This window comes from Stegostoma tigrinum, chromosome 28, assembly GCF_030684315.1.
Source record: "Stegostoma tigrinum isolate sSteTig4 chromosome 28, sSteTig4.hap1, whole genome shotgun sequence".
In the NCBI taxonomy this organism is placed as follows: Eukaryota; Metazoa; Chordata; class Chondrichthyes; order Orectolobiformes; family Stegostomatidae; genus Stegostoma; species Stegostoma tigrinum.
Window position 1 is genome coordinate 29,856,760 of NC_081381.1, and position 17,042 is coordinate 29,873,801.

At 40.1% G+C, this 17,042-nt stretch overlaps 1 protein-coding gene across 4 annotated transcripts in view; it reads right to left on the reverse strand.

Moving 5' to 3' along the window:
• Positions 1–17,042, reverse strand: part of ube2j2 (ubiquitin-conjugating enzyme E2, J2 (UBC6 homolog, yeast)) — a 31,435-nt gene that overhangs the window by 13,591 nt on the left and 802 nt on the right. For 2 of the 4 annotated variants that reach the window (XM_048561387.1, XM_059655579.1), the window contains exons 2-4: positions 7,388–7,464; positions 5,246–5,376; positions 1,542–1,582 (exon numbers count right to left, since the gene is read on the reverse strand). In XM_048561387.1, coding sequence (XP_048417344.1) covers positions 1,542–1,582; positions 5,246–5,376 — 172 coding nt within the window. In that variant the 5' untranslated portion in view covers positions 7,388–7,464. The remainder of the gene's footprint in view (positions 1–1,541; positions 1,583–5,245; positions 5,377–7,387; positions 7,465–17,042) is intronic. The other 2 variants (XM_048561386.1, XM_059655580.1) reach the window with 1 other exon arrangement.

The window sequence follows — 17,042 nt, forward strand, 5'->3', positions numbered from 1 at the left end:
AGGAGAACGTGCAAACTCCATACAGACATTCGCTCGAGGTTGGAATTGAACTCAAGTACCTGGCGTTGTGAGACTGCAGTGCTAAGCACTGAGCCACCAATATAACAGGGACTTCATTTGTCTCATAAACGAATATTTAACAAAAGTAATTAGTATGAGGATAACACAAAATCTGAATCTCGTTCATTGTATGGACTACAATCTGAATAAATTCTCTTTTGGTCAGTCCACTTATGACCCATAAAAATCTTAATCCACTGGTGTGGTTAGCCTCTAGAAATATCTATTTGTCTAGCTGCAGGAATGCTTTCACTCTTCCAAGTCTACAAGTAAACAGCCAACATTTAAATCCAATTCTCAAAATGTAAGTTGTAGGTAGTATGTCTGTAATATTTGTTGAGATGAAGCTTTATATACTTTTTTTGCAGGGGTTGCAGAGAACAGGCATCAGCAAGAAAAAAATTAGCTGACAGGTTCAGACTTACAGCACAGACATTAATTACACCCTTTTTTGTTTTTAAATAAAATCGAACTTGAAAATTACTTCCACCTACTTCCTTCTCAGGGTAGTTGCCCACATCCTCTAGGTTTCACGTAGGCCTCTGCATTTGCCTACTTACCTCTTGTGCACACCCTCTGAGCAGGCCTACTCACTGCCTATCCTCTGCTGCTTAACATAGGATGTACACCCATCTTCAAATACAAACAAATATCTCAGTTTTTATAAATTACAGAAACTTTATGGGCACATACTTTTATAGTCTTTCACCAAACTTTCTGATTCAAAGCAAGAGAACATAGAATATAACTAGGAACAGCAGTAGGCAACTCAGCCCCTCAACCATGCTCCACCATTTAATACAATCATGGTTCATTACATTTCACCCTCAATTCCACTTTCCTGCCCATTCCCCATAACCTTTAATCTGTTACTGATTGAAAATCTGTCCATCACCTCCTTAAATTTATTCAGCATTCACTACACTGAGGTAATGAATTCCACAGATTCAGAACCCTGAGAAAAGTAATGCCTTTTTATTTCTGTTTTTAATAGAAATAGGTATGCATTATTCCATCTTTTACCAGCAGTGCAGCAGAATTTCCATTAAACATTAAAACAAAGGTCTTGATGTTCTGATATTATTCTTCAATAGCACATCGATTCATTAATGGAAACAGAAAAGCATCATTACTGTGACAATATTTTTTGCCCATACCATAAATGTTCAGAAAAGTTTTGATAATAGGAAACTGCCCAACACACAAGTTTTATATTGCCTTTGATAGCCAGAGGATAAGAAATTAAATGATAACGCATAAAATTTTGAAACAGAACCATTAAGAAATCTAAAATACTGCCATCACAGCCAAATCATGAAACACAAAATAAATGCACCCCTTGAATAAAAGATATATTCTGCAGGCTCTGGAGCAGTTTATTATATAATGATAAAAAGGACTAATAAATGTGAGACAAACAGAACAACATTAATATATCAGCCGATTTTCAGATCTGAACATACATCAATGTCAATACATACCCTCATAAGGTGTTTTCTCGGGGCCTCGTACCACATAATGCCTAGTAGGAAACATTAAGCATTGTTAAGGAAACCATATTTTTTCATATTCTACATCCAGAATAAGATAATTCTATGACTAAATTTAGCACAGATAAGGTGTTTTGCAATCTAGCACTACAGTAACTTTGCTCCATTCTGGTACAATTCCACGCACTGTTTCAGCAACAGTTGTGACTTATAAGCATTGATTTGAAATCTTTGACCAGCATTTTACACCTAAATATGAAATGTTTAGTAGACCGTTAGTGGTGAAGAATCAAAACAGAGTAAAACTTCTCAAAGAGCATTGCTATATCGATTATACGCTAGCGGATATAGGGTTACAATAAGACAATTGTTACACTTTGACCTGTTAAGATACTATATTCTGGTAACCTTATAGAAAATTGAAGGGCTTGGCTGCAAATCATAGCGTATAGGTAGCAATAAGAGAAATCTGACATGGGGCACTGCAGGTTTTTTTAAAAGAATAATTAAAAATTAATTTTAAGTTTCACAAAAGCACCACAGATTACTGGCGGCTAGGACTTTCCAATATCATTTCTGCTGTCAAACCAATTACATTAAAAATACAACGCAAATACAATAAAAATAAAAATTACCTTTAAAACTGAAAGTTGCAGCTTTTAACTTCTGCCACAGTGAGGTGGTGCAGAGATTTGGTCAGTGACGTCCGACATATTAGTCTTGTCACCCAAATATGGCTAATTTAAACCATTAACCAAAGGTTAGCATGAGACAACACCAACATAGTGATCTCAATGCTCCTTTTCAGAGTGAGTGAAAGAGAGAAAAACTTGCCAATGGAAAACTGTACATTCCATTTGATAATACTTACTATGCATAAATTCAAATTTTGTACAATTGCATATCATCATTCAGAAGGAATATACTTAGCAGGTTGTGCATAAACTGAATTGAAGCATGTGATAAATCAAGCTGTTTCTATTGGACAATACAAATTTCAGGTTAACAACTGACCTCAAGTTTAACAAACAATTTATGATGCATTAGGGTTCTGTATTTTTTTTTCCAATTGATCACAAGATAAAAAACATTCACAACATGAAACTATTTTGTACAGGTTAAAGTATTACACAATTATTCTGATTCTTATAAATAGAATAGTGGACATAACTCAATTTATATTGCATACACCTGGCTGCATTGCTTACAAGATTTGGCTGCTCTTTCAGCTACACTGGTAAAGTCACAATGATGGTTTCTGGTAAGAAATACAGCTTATGGAGCTCTACATGCAATACATAAAATCATAAATGATTAGTATTCTAATATAATTTTTTACATTGGATCCTCTTTGATGTGGAAGTAGCCTCTTTGAAAATAGCACAACAAACAAAACATTCACACCGTTTGCATCTTGGTAAACAAAAAAGATGGCCGCATGGGAGTTGTGTTTCATCACTGGAATTTCCCACTGTTTCCATCAGCTCACATCAGCCTAACCTCACACCAGCACACATTTATAAAATATGCCTACAAAAAATTGTTTAGAAATCCCTCAAGGGGCCAGCATATTGTCTGATTCCAAGACTGGTGATGCCTGTCATTTTTTTGCCTAACATTAATTAGTTGTATGCAATCTCACCCACATTCAAGCAAAAGATCTTGAAGCAAGCTAGTTGGCAGTCACCCTAATAAATTAGCACGAATTGGGATTTAGCAGCTCAAAAATTGGGCAACCAGGAAGCACTGTCATCATCAACTGCTCAGAACTTTACAACAACCTGAACCCTCTGAATTTACAACATCTCATACTCTGCCAACACTGTTATCACTGATAAACCTATTTAAATGAAGGGCATTGAGATGAACATCTAGCAACAGCACCAGGCAAAACAAGAACATTAAAACTAAGGTATCAGTTTTATTCTGAACTTATCTAAAGTGACAGAAAGTAGAATAGTAGGTCAAAGATTATTGAAACAGCATTTTGTTCAATTTGATTGGTTCAGGTTCTACCTAGTTACAGTTTGAATCTGTTGCAGCCAAAACAGATTTGGAATTTATTTTTAGGAATGAGAGTGGTTTTGTTTAATTATTTATTTTGTTCAGGGCCTACAGTTACAGGGCCAATTTCCTTTCACTACTTTATATAAAACTGGAACAAAGTAAGGAAAGTGTGTCATAAAAATCCATATTTAGACAGTGTTGGCATCAGTGAGACAAAGTGCAGCTTGACTGCACCACTTCACAAGGAAGATTTAAATATCGCAGAAGAATAATTGAAAATCAAACACAAAACTTTAAAAATCAAAAGCTACGACAATTAGCTATAGATGAAATTGGAAACAAAATAAAACACAGAAGGCTAGATAACAAAGTGTGGAGCTGGATGAACACAGCAGGCCAAGCAGCATCTTAGGAGCAGAAAAGCTGACATTTCGGGCCTAGACCCTGCATCTGAAGAAGGGTTCAGTCCCGAAACGTCAGCTTTTGTGCTCCTAAGATGCTGCTTGGCCTGCTGTGTTCATCCAGCTCCACACTTTGTTATCTCGGATTGTCCAGCATCTGCAGTTCCCATTATCTGAAAACACAGAAGGCTCATCAGTTTGGACACTCAGCATTTTCAACCAATGTAAAGAAGCAATTAACCATGTTTAACAATAAAACAGAACGACCTGAGACACATGAAGTCAACAGCAAACCAAGCAGTGCTTTAGACAGACCTCACCTTCCATGGTATGCCTACTTGGTGTCCTTCAAACATTGGGTGTGCTCAAGAGAAAAGCTGTATGTCGCTAGCCAGGTTTTGAGAGATTTTCAAAAATTGGAGAAAATTTTGCTATTCATTCTTTGAATAAATAGGATAAAAGAACCAAAGAACAAAGAAAATTATAGCACAGGAACAGGTCCTTCATCCCTCCAAGCCTGAGCTGATCCAGATCCTCTACCTAAACCTGTTGCTTATTTTCCAAGGATCTGTATCCTTCTGCTCCCTGCCCATTCATGTATCTGTATAGTAGCATCTTAAATGAGGCTATCATGCCCACATCTACCACCTCCGCTGGCAATGTGTTGCAGGCACCCACCACCCTCTGCGTAAAGAACTTTACACGCATATCTCCCTTAAACTTTTCCTCTCCCACCTTGAAATCATGACCCGTAGTAATCGAGTCCCCCACTCTGGGAAAAAGCTTCTTGCTATCCACCCTGTCTATACCTCTCATAATTTTGCAGACCTCATTCAGATCCCCCCTCAACCTCTGTCTTTCTAATGTAAATAATCCTAATCTACTCAACCTCTGTTCATAGCTAGCGCCCTCCACACGAGCCAACATCCTGGTGAACCTCCGCTGCACCCTTTCCAAAGCATTGACATCTTTTTGGTAATGTGGCGACCTGAACTGTACACAGTATTCCAAATATGATCCAACCAAAGCCCTACACAGCTGTAGTTAACTGTAGTTACTTTCAGTAACAGTTACTGATAGCATATGGAAAGAACTCCGGGATAGAATGGTGGAGTGACAAACCACAAATGAATTCAGTCTCAACTGGATGTAGCACGATTGCAATGTAGTGTGGTCTTGAGACATTTCATAACCAATGTAAAGCAAGATTGGCTGAATCAGCTTCTTTTTAACCACTATGATGCTGAAATATGACGTACTGAATTTATTAATGCTATTTATATTTACCATTCAAGAATATTAGATGGGAGAGGTTCAGCACAGATATAAGGCACTGGGTCTTTCTTTATTCGAAGATAGTCCTGTTTCAGTCTCTGTGTTGCTGTTGTTGGAGCTCGCTTGTTACTGTTGTTGCTCATCTAAAGTTAGACAAAAACAAGCAATCATCTCACTCAACAGTTTAAAGGGGTTTCAGCTTTTATTTTGTATCATTAAATACAGTGCAAAATAAATTAAAACAACACAGCATAAGCCATTTGTTCAAGGAACACATACATTTCCACAGAAAGTGACTGTGGTGGTCTTCAGTACAAATTGACAAGATAGGTTTATAAAGTTTTACGTGATACTTTGCTACAGTTCAAAACTTCTTTGGATATGAAACACCTTGAGACACCTTGAAGGCAATGATAAGATTATGCCATAAACGTTGTAAGTTATATAAATGCAAGTTCCTTCCAGCTAATACATGCAGCAAGAGTAATCTGAATATTGCTACACTGGAGATTCTGTTCAACTCCCAACTCTTGAAGTTGCCATTCACAGGACCAGAAATACGTTTCTTTCATGTCAGTCATATAGTAAGTGATGGGGAGAACGGAAACAAAGTTAACGACATGGACTCATGAACTGGGCAAATACTTGACCAATTAAATTTCTCATGTTAAGAAAGGAATGATATGTTTTGGTGGGAATAACAGGGAAAGGAAATATAAATGCATGGTACATGTCAAATAGGGCTCAAGAACAAGAGGGCACGGACATGGTAGTGGTGCTTGATGTGTGTACATACACAAATCTGAGAAGGTACCAGGCCATTGTTGAGAACAGTGTAATGGCACAATGGATTCATGGCTTTATTAGTAACATAAGCAGAGATTATAAAAGCAATGAAGCTATTCTAAGCTTTTATTAAACACTGGTTATCCTCAGCTGGAGTAGTGTTCAACTCTCGTCACTGCACTTTTGAGGACATCAGAGCCTAGAAGAAGGTGCAGTAGAGATTTAGTAGGAATAGGGAAACTTCATTTACATTGGCAGCCAGGGAAGCTGGGATTGTTGTCCTCAGGAGGCTAAGGGTAGATTTCATAGGCTTTCAAAGTCATGAATACGTTTGAAGATAGTAAATCAAGAGAAACTGGTGCAGTAGTCGAAGGGTCAATATCCAGAGGAAATCGTTTAAAGGTAGCAGATAAAAGAGCCATGGGGAAGATGAGAAGGCATAAGAACAAGAATTCAGTGAAGAGCTGTGATCTGGAATGCATTGCTTGACAAGGTAATTGGAAACAGGTGCAGTAATAACTTTCAAGAGGGAACCAGATTAATATTTGGAAGATTTTTTTTCTTAAAACGGGGCCACGGGGAAAAAAAAGCTGGGGAGTAGTATAAACTGACAGATTGCAACAACCAACAAAGGGCCAAATGCTGTGCTGCATCATTCTTTGCAAATACCACTCTAATACAAATGGTCACAATAACCAATACCTTCAAAAAAACTATTGTTTTCAGCCATGGTATTAACCTGCACTTTATGCTCTCAATAGTTTTAATCTCCCTCCAAGGCCCAAGGGAGACCTCAAAACTCTTAACTGTGGCCAAACCACTGTCTATGTAGTTTCATTACCATCTTCCATTCACTGGCTTTTAAATTATATCTGGCAAAGTCTGAGCATTCTGCTCACTTATCTACGTCTTCCGCAAATGTTATCGTATTGCCCTCATTGTTTGCAACCATTTTACTTTGGGTTATCACCAAATTCCAATGTTTCCTGTGTGCAAATCTAAATCTTCCAAGAACTCAGGGAACAAAATGTTAGTGAAAGCTGACCCCAGAACACAAATTCCACACAAGCTTCAAATCAAGTAATACGTTAAAACTAATGCTTTGTTTACAATACTCCTGCACACTCTGGTACTTCATCCAAATGCCTTCTCAAAACCTATAACCAATACATCAGCTACATCTGCATTACAAGTCCAAGTGACCACATTTTCAAAAACATTTGTCAAACATAATTTGTCTTAATATATTCGTGTTGGCAGCTCTTAGTTAATTAATACATTTGTACACCCTAAGTAATTTTATTTGAAAGAATGGATTCTAAGTGTGTTCTCACACTTGATTAATTCAACTGGCTCGTCAATAATTACCTGGTTTATCCTCCTCCCTCTTCTTGAGCAGAGGTGTTACATTGGTTACCCTTCAGGCCATGGCACAATTTGCATATCTAAGGAAAATTGAAAAATTGCAATCAGAACCTCTGCTATCGCCTCTCTGATTTCCAACAACAGCTGTGGGTCTGTGTCAGAGCCCAGAGACTCGCCCAGCTTGTGGTCTGCTAACTTCTGAAGAAGATGATTCTCTGTTCACTCTGGTTCCCCTGACCTTATAGGTTACAAATGAATAAAAACCTGGCACCAAACATTTCACAGGTCTCCAATCTTCCAACAGCTTTCAAAACTGGATTTCACTCTTGCTCCTTATGCAGTCCTCCTCTAATTATTCTTACAATTTTTAAATATGACTATAGGTGGCTTTCGTTAACTTCCTGTTACCTGCTAATCTGGCTCATGTTTTTTATTACTCCTCTTAATCTCCTCCCTTTAGTGCATTCCCTAATTACTTTTTAATAGTCAGCCCTCCCTCTTAGGTTTAGTTTTAATTTATCTTTCCATTGAACTCCATCTCTTGTGTTTGCCTTAAATTTGTTCCTTAGGTGAAAATTTCCCACCTCTGATCAGATATCTTGTTTGCTAACTTTTCCATCAAATTAAATTGAGCCAGATTAGGTTTAATCTCATCAAGTTTGCCCTATCTTGGGATGTCATAGTTTTGCGATTTTATTCTAAACCTAGGCGTACTGTGATTAATTCCCAAGTGGTCTCCGACTCTCCAAAGAGAGTTATTTATCCAAATCTAGTTTCTTAAATCAGCAGTGCTTCGCTCCTCGGTCTTGAAACATATTGATTTAGAAAGTGCTTTTGGATGCCGTTTATTGAATACTCTTCACTTTGGGCAGCCTATTGGGAACATTAACAGAAATGCAGTTTAAGAAAGGCAGAACTAGGAGCTGAACGCTCCTGGTTAGGTAATATTCAAGATGGACCTATTTCAGTAGTAAGAACAGGGCCAACAGAAAAGATCATGCAAAACTTGAACCTATTTGGTTAGTTTAGGTAACTTTTATTCTCTTGCATGCTTATTGTATACAGTGTGAAAGGCTACAGCACGTTATTGACAAATTAGAGAAAACAAACAAGGTTATAACAAGTGAATATAATTATCCAAAGGCAAAATGAAGAGCAGTAAAAAAGTCAAAGGAGTCAGGTTTCTATAATGTGTCCTGGACTCCTTTCAAGATCAGAGATAGTAGGAACTGCCAATGCTGGAGAATCTGAGATAACAAGGTGTAGAGCTGGATGAACACAGCAGTTCAAGCAGCATCAGGGGAGCAGAAAGCTGACATTTCGGTCTAGACCCTTCTTCAGAAATGGGGAGGCGAAGGGGATTCTGAAATAAACAGGGAGAGAGGGGGAGATGGATAGAAGATGGATAAAGGAGACGATAGGTGAAGAGGAGACAGACAGGTCAAAGAGACGGGGGTGGAGCCAGTAAAGGTGAATGTAGGAATGAAGTTGGGGGAATAGGTCAGTCCAGGGAGGATGGACAAGTCAAGGGAGCGGGATGAGGCTGGTAGAAAGGAGATGGGGCTGGGACTTGAGGTGGGAGGAGGGGATTGGAGGAAGGAATTGGAGGAAGGACAGGTTAAGGAGGCGGGGGGCAAGCTGGGCTCATTATGGGATGTGGTTGGGGCAGGAAGATTTTGAAGTTCGTGAAGTCCACATTGATACCATTGGGCTGCAGGGTTCCCAAGCAAAATATGAGGTGCTGTTCCTGCAACCTTCGGGCAGCATCGTTGTGGCACTATGGTATCCAGGATGATCTTCCAAGGAGTGGGAGGGCGGAGGTGAAATGGCTTGCGACTGGGAGGTGCAGTTGTTTGTTGTGAGCTGAGCGTAGGTGTTCGACAAAGTGGTCCCCAAGCTTCCGCTTGGTTTCCCCAATGTAGAGGAGGCCACATCAGGAACAGCGGATACAGTTTACCACGTTAGCAGACGTGCAGGTGAACATCTGTTTGATGTGGCAGGTCTTCTTGGGGCATGGGATGGGGGTGTCAGGGGAGGTATAGGGGCAGGTGTAGCACTTCCTGCGGTTGCAGGGAAAAGTGTCAGGGGTAGTGGGGAGCGTGGAGTGGACGAGGGAGTCATGGAGACAGCGGTCCCTCCAGAAAGCAGATGAGGGTGGGGAGGGGAAATTGTCTTTGATAGTGGGGTCAAATTGCAGTTGGCAGAAGTGCCGGAGGATCACGTGTTGGATCTAGATGTTGCTGGGGTGGTATCTGAGGACGAGGGGGATGCTGTTTTGGTTGTTATTGCAGGGAAGGGGACTGCTTTGTGGAACAACTATGCTCGGGTCGCAACAAACAACTGCACCTCCCAGTCACGAACCATTTCAACTCCCCCTCCCTAGAAGACATGTCCATCCTGGGCCTCCTGCAGTGTCACAATGACGCCACCCGAAGGTTGCAGGAACAGCACCTCATATTCCACTTGGGAATCCTGCAGCCCAATGGTATCACTATGGACTTCACGAACTTCAAAATCTCCCCTCCCCCAACCGTATCCCAAAACCAGCCCAGCTTGCCCTGCCTTCTTAACCTGTCCTTCCTCCCACCTATCCCGTCTTCCCACCTCCTACCTACCAGCCTCATCCCACCCCCTTGACCTGTCCGTCCTCCCAGGACTGACATATTCTCCCCTCCCCCCCCAACTTCATTCCCACATTCACCTTTACTGGTTCCACCCCCACCTCTTTGACCCGTCCATCTCCTCTCCATCTATCTTCTCCTCTATCCATCTTCTATCTGCCTCCCCTCTCCCTATTTATTTCAGAATCCTCTTCCCCACCCCCATTTCTGAAGGATCTAGACCCGAAACGTCAGCTTTCCTGCTCGGCCTGCTGTGTTCATCCAGCTGTACACCTTGTTATCTCTGCTTTCAAGATCAGTTGAGTTTTAACCCCAACAGTTTAGGAAATAATTTGGAGTCAGTTAGGAACAAGGGTCAATTTCATTTGGAAACTGTAGCCAGCACATATTACAAAATGGGGTAAAGGAACATGTCAACAAGGTATAAACCCCAATAAACTGGAAAGTTAACAACTAAAACTCTGTACAAAAAGAGTGGGAACCCTACTTCTGGAAATTGCCCCCAGTGCAAAAGGTTGTTGCAACAGAAACTGGAGCTCCTTTGATGAGGAAATTTGATTTGAATTAAAAACATGTACATGGTCAATCTGGAGCTAGGAAAAGAAAATCTAGAATACTTGAAAACACAAGAGGAATGCAAAAAAAATGACTAGAAAGGTGAAAAGAAAATATGAAAACAGGTAGGACTGAGCAACAAAATGGCAATTTTGGGAGAACACCAAGTAAAATAATAGTCAAAAAAGCATTTCATTAACCACAAAGAATTGGGTGACAATACTAACTGAGTACTTTAGTTTCCAGATAGTAATGTGCAAATGGGAATTAAAAGAGCCAAGAGAAGACATTAGAATAATCAATGAAGGTAAATAAAATAGTACTAAAAAGAATCCTAACAAAGAGGAAGCATTTCTTACCCAGATCACTTGGATCTTAGAATACTGAGGGCAGTCAGAAACAGATCACAAACTCAAACATTACTCAACATGGATGTGTTGCCATGGGTCTGGATAGATTGACCTTCATCAAAAATGGATACACAGTTCAAGTGCAGGGGTACTTTGGTGTAGTGATAATGTCACTCAACTGGTCATCCAGTTGCTCAGACTAATGCCCGGGGCAATGGTTCAAATTCCAGCATGGCAGCCAGTGGAAATTAAATTCAATAAAAATACCCGGAACATCAAGTTAGTCATCAGTAATATTGACCATGAAACCATTGATTCTCATTAAACCATGGCTTCTGGCCTGTTTGCATACTCAGCAGTACAAATATTCCATCTATGAATACTACAGAGTCTAACCAGACACTTGACTGAAGTCACATGCTTTCTTGTTAGATATACTTCTTAGGGATAAAAGGATCAAAAAGTAGCGGTATTTCTCCTAGAACATGATAGATGCATTCTCGTGACATTGTGCTATAGAAAATCACCACAGAAAATTGCCCTAGAGGGAATTCGCTATAGAAAAGCACTATACTGGACAGTAGAAAATTTGCGATATCCAAACAGCATCCACTATTCTTCAACTGCGTTAATGAAACACGCGTTTATAACAGAAATACCTGTATGGGGAGAAAGCAGGAAGAGGGTACTGAATTGTCATGCTCATTTTGATCGGTGGTGCAGGCTCAAAGATTGAATGGCCTATTGCTTCTTCTATTTTCTACATTTATATGTAAACCACATGGCTTTCTAAGGTCCTTTAGGGAAGGAAATCTGCTGTCCATGCCTGGACTGGCCTGCATGTGATTGTGGACTCTTAACTGCCCCCTCAAATCAAAGCAAGGCACTCAAGGGCAGTTAGGGGTGGGCAATGTGTGCATCCCATGAAAGAATAAAGAGAAAAAAAACTACAGATCAGAAATTGGTAAGATTCTAGGTGTCAAAATACAAATAATTAAACTATGTCTTTCTGGATAAATGTTAAAGACAACAGTACACATTTGGAAACAAAGAAGAACCAAAAGAACTGCAGATGCTGTAAATCAGGAACAAAAACAAAATTGCTGGAAAAGCTCAGCAGATATGGCAACATTTGTGGAGGAGAAAAATAGAGTTAACGTTTCAGTTCCGGTGACTGAGGAAGGGTCACCAGACCCGAAACGTTAACTCTTTTTTTTCTCCTCCACAGATGCTGCCAGATCCGCTGAACTTTTCCAGAAACTTTGTTTGGAAACAAAGAGCTGTGTTTGACTGATCTGCTGCTTTTAAAAATTGTGCGATCATAAAAGAAAATGCACAGTATGGTTAATACGGTTAATTTCCCAGACAGGGTCAGTTGGAACAGTGGTGTTCCTGAAGGTTCAATAGGAATAATACTCTTCTTTCAAGGATCCACGGATCTCATGTAGGAGTCTGAATATCCCAGTATTTGCAAATGATACAAAAACAGGTTAACTGCTGAGAAGACTGAGCAATTAATAGCTGATTAGTAAACTGAACACATTTTAAAAATTTCATTCGGGAACGTGGGCATTGCTGGCTAGGACTGCATTTATTGACCATCTCCAATTTCCAAGAATGTGGTTAAGAGTCAACCACATTGCTCTGGGTCTGGAGTCACGTGTAGGCCAGACCAGGTAACAACAGCAAACTCTGTTCACTGACGGACATTAATGAACCAGAATTTATCCCCCCTGACATTAGACCTTTAATCCCAGATTTTTATTGAATTCACATTGTGCATTTGCCATGGTAAGATTTGACCCCTGGTCTCTGGATTAATTGTCTAGTGATAATACCACGAGGCCACCACCTCCCCCTTAAGGACGAAACTTAATGCAGACAGCGACAACTACTGTAATTTGGCAAGTTATTAACACACACTAAATGACTAAAAGACCAAGAGATTCAGATACACATACATTTAAAAGTGTAACAAGGATAGAAGAGAACAGAAGTAACAGCAGTAGATAATTCAGCCTCTTCAGCCTTCTCCACCACTCAATACAACTACGATTGGACCTGCTGCCTCAACGCCACTCTTCTGCCGCCCCATCTCTCGATTTCAAAAAACTATCACGCCTGTAAATCTTTTGAAACACAACCACAAACCACAAAACTTAAAGAAATGAAAATTATGTTTTTTCATTTCAATTTTCCATTTGCACTAAGTGTAAGAAAAAAACCAGGTCAGGCATCTGTGGAGAAACAAACAGCTAATATTTTGAGTCCAATATGATTTTTCTTCTAATAACCTTTGGAACTTCAGAGTTTCAAAGAAGAAACATAAACGTGGTTTCTCTTGCCACAGATATTGCCGGACCTATTGAATTTCTCCAGCACATTTAGTTTTAATTTTGGAGCACCCACAATTATTAGAGGCAGAAGATTCACAATGTTTTCAGCTAAGAAATTTCTCCATACCTCAATCCTAAATATTTGCCTCTTTATCTAAGGTATTGATCCCAATGCTCTTCATTCTCCAGTCAAGTCTCATCAGAATCTTGAACCTTGCAACGAAATGTTTGCTTTCCATCCAAATAACATTGACCCAGTTTACTCAGCCTCTTAATTTGGTACAATACTCTCATGCTAGAGATGAATTTCATGAGCCTCTGCTATACTGTCTCCAGTATGAGTACATCCTTCCTCAAAAGTAGAGACCAAAACTGCACACAATATTCCAGGTGTGATCTCACCAAAGCCCTAAACAATTGTAGCAACGCTTCCTTATTCTCATGCTGTAAGCCCCTTGCATTAAAGGACAGCATATTATTTCTCTAACTGCTTGCTGCGGCTGTTGCTAATTTTACATTATTTGCACAAGTATATCAAAATCCCTCTGAACATCAATATTTACAGCTTCACTGCTTGAAAGAAACTTCTGCTTTTCTAGTCTACAACCAATGTGAATAACTCACATTAATACACCATCTGCCTGTTCACTTAGCACCCTGTCTATATACATTTGCAGCGTCTTTTCTGGTCTGAGAGCGGCAGGGATACTGGTTGTATAAAGAGGCAGTTTTCAGCCAGTGAAATGTCTAAAGGCCAAACCCAAGCTACACAATGCCAGCCAAAACTTCATGGTGACATTTGTCTTGTTGTGTGTAGGGCTACGACGCGCATGAAGAGGTTGCTGGGTACTAGAAAAACATGTTTTCGAAAGAATTTTTCATGTTTCATTATGCTAAAATCTTAACAATTCTGAGCAGCCTATCTGAACAGGTTAGTAGCGAATGGTTCTCAGCAATTTGATTGGTACTGAATCCGTCCTAGCCCAAATCATAAAATGTGAACCATGTGTCGATGTAAAAATTCAGTCAGGTCTAAGTGAACAAATTTTAAGTATTTGGAAGATTGCTTACTTGAGGGAAATCATTTTTCTTACACATCACTGAAGCACAATTGCCTTATTAGGAGAGTAGAATGAACATGTAAACACGAGGGAAATCATTTTTCTTACACATCACTGAAACACAATTGCCTTATTAGAGAGTAGAATGAACATGTAAACACAAGATAAATGCACAAATGAGGCATAGCAACATTGGAGGTATTTCATTCGATTATTTACAACAATAATGGTGAAGACAGGGCTGCCTAAGCAAACAAGGCTGATTGTTTACTCTGATAACCAGAGGCAGCAGGTATGTCAGAACTGTAACAGGCAAGCTCAAACAAGCCATGCTCTGCAAACAAAATCGAAAGTTACCTTGAGCAATGCTTACAGATTTGTTTATTCCCTTCAAGACAAAATATCTTGAATTCAACCCCAAGCCATTTCTCTTCAATGAATGAGGCACATGGCTCTTCTTATATACTGGGCAACACATTAACAAACTTAGTTGCCCTTCCTTCAAATCTGCATCATAGAGCCCAGAAGTGTCCAGTACACAAGATGGAGCAGAATCAGCGATTTGTACATTTCCAGCTCCTGGACTTGTGCTTGCTCCTTCTTTCTACACAGACCAAGGTGGCACTTACCCCTCATTACCACCATAACACATTGCACTGGTGTTCAACAAGGTTCTCCCTTAAGATCCACAACTCTTTCCCCACATCATTTCCTGCAGAATGCATCAGATTCTGTTGCTTGCCCAGTCCTTTTCATCAACACCCAAGTTTGATAACTACAAATTGGTCCAAAATACAATTTCCAACTGAACATTATACACCAGAAAGAAGGCCCAGCAACAAATCACAGGATCCAGTGTTCCAGTCTAGTATCATCGCCTTGACAAGCACCTGTCTTAGCCAAAACCTTACCTACATCCAGGATATGCTATGATTCTAGCACCTTAAGTTTGTGTAAAAATCTTGATTATGGGTCTGTGTGAGAAACTCTTAGGTATTTACCAGCAATAATTTAGGTCACAGTACAATCGCCATTGAGAAAGGCGGCTGTGGGTTCAAGTCCCCTTCACAGGATTCAAGCACTGAGGTCCAGGCTGACATTCTGTGTAGTATTAAGGAAATGCTGCACTGTGGGACAAGCCACCTTTCTCTTAGCTGTTAAAACACTGAGACATGGTCTTCTCCCCACAGTGGACATTAATGATTCCATGATGTCATTTTGAAGAGCAGGAGAAATATCTCCAACATCCTGGCCAACATCTATCACAACGAATATCACAAAAATAAATGACCTTGCTACTGCTTTTCATGCAACCTTGTCGTGCACAAATTAGCTGCCTCATGTCCTACATTAGAGGCGTAGGGTCATCACCACCAAGAGCACCTTTTAGCTACTAAATCACACCAGTTAACAAGTACTTATCTACTCTAATCCATTTCTCAGTCCTTGGACCATAGCCTTGTATGCTATGGCACTTCAAATGATCATCCAAATACTTCTTAAATATGTAGCGGTTCTGTCTTTACCATTCTTTCAAGCAGTAAGCTCCAGATACCCAGCATCTGTTGGTTGAAAAAGATTCTTCCTTAAATGCTCTCTGAATCTCCTGCCCCTTACCTTAAATCTAAGCCACATGGGTTATGGATTCTTCCAAGGGGAAAGGTTTCTTCCAATTTTTGATCCTCGATTTTGCATACCATAGTCAGGCTTGGTATTGTATTCTGAGGAGTGATCTATCTAGTCTTCATAGGTTAAACACACCTGTTCAAGGAAAATGCTGATGCATCTCTTCTGCACCTCTCTAGGGTAATGACCAGAACTGCACACAACGTTCTAGTTGGGGTCTAACTATTATTTTAACCACCTCCAAAATCAACCTCTTTGCTCTTGTATTCAATACCTTGACTAACAGAGGCAAGTGCTTCATCATGTTATCCATCTATCACACTGCCTTCAAGGAAGTGTGGACATGCACAGCAAGATCCCTCTGTATTTCTTAGCATCCTAAGAATCGTGTACTCCCTTGTCATTAGTCCTTCCGAACCACATCAACTCGCATTTGTTTTCGATGAAATTTGACATGCAGTTGTTGCGTCCAACTGACCAGCCCATCCAAATCGCCCTGTAGTTAATTAAGGTTTTCCTTATTGACATTTGTCACATCTCCAAATTTTGTACGTTCTGTGAACTTACTGATGAAACTTCTTACACTCATGACTAGAATATTAAGGTACAAATGAACCAAACACTGCTGTACATTGTTAGATGCAAAGCTTCTAATCATGAAAACAACCTCCAACCGTCTCCTTTTTCTTCATTCACAAGATGAAGTTGTTGCTGGCCAGCAGCATTTATCTCCCATCTCTAATGGCCCCCCTCCAGAGGGCAGTTAAGGGCCAACCACATTGCTGTGGGTCTGGAATCACATGCCGGCTAGACCAGGTAAGGATGGCAGTTTCCTTCCCTAAAGGACCTGCAACCATTTAGCTAATTCTTGAACAATTTACCCTGGATTCCATGGGCTTTACTCCCTTGAGCAGTCTCCCATATGAGAGCCTTACCGAAATCCACGTCAGCCACATCCAATGCACTACCTTAATCCATACATCTAGTAATTTCCTCAAAAACTGGGTCAAACCTGTCAGACATTATCATTCCCTGCCAAAGCCATGCTGACAATCCTTGACTGACCCTTGCCTCTCCAAAGAGCTTACGTCCCTGGGGAGTTCTCTTCC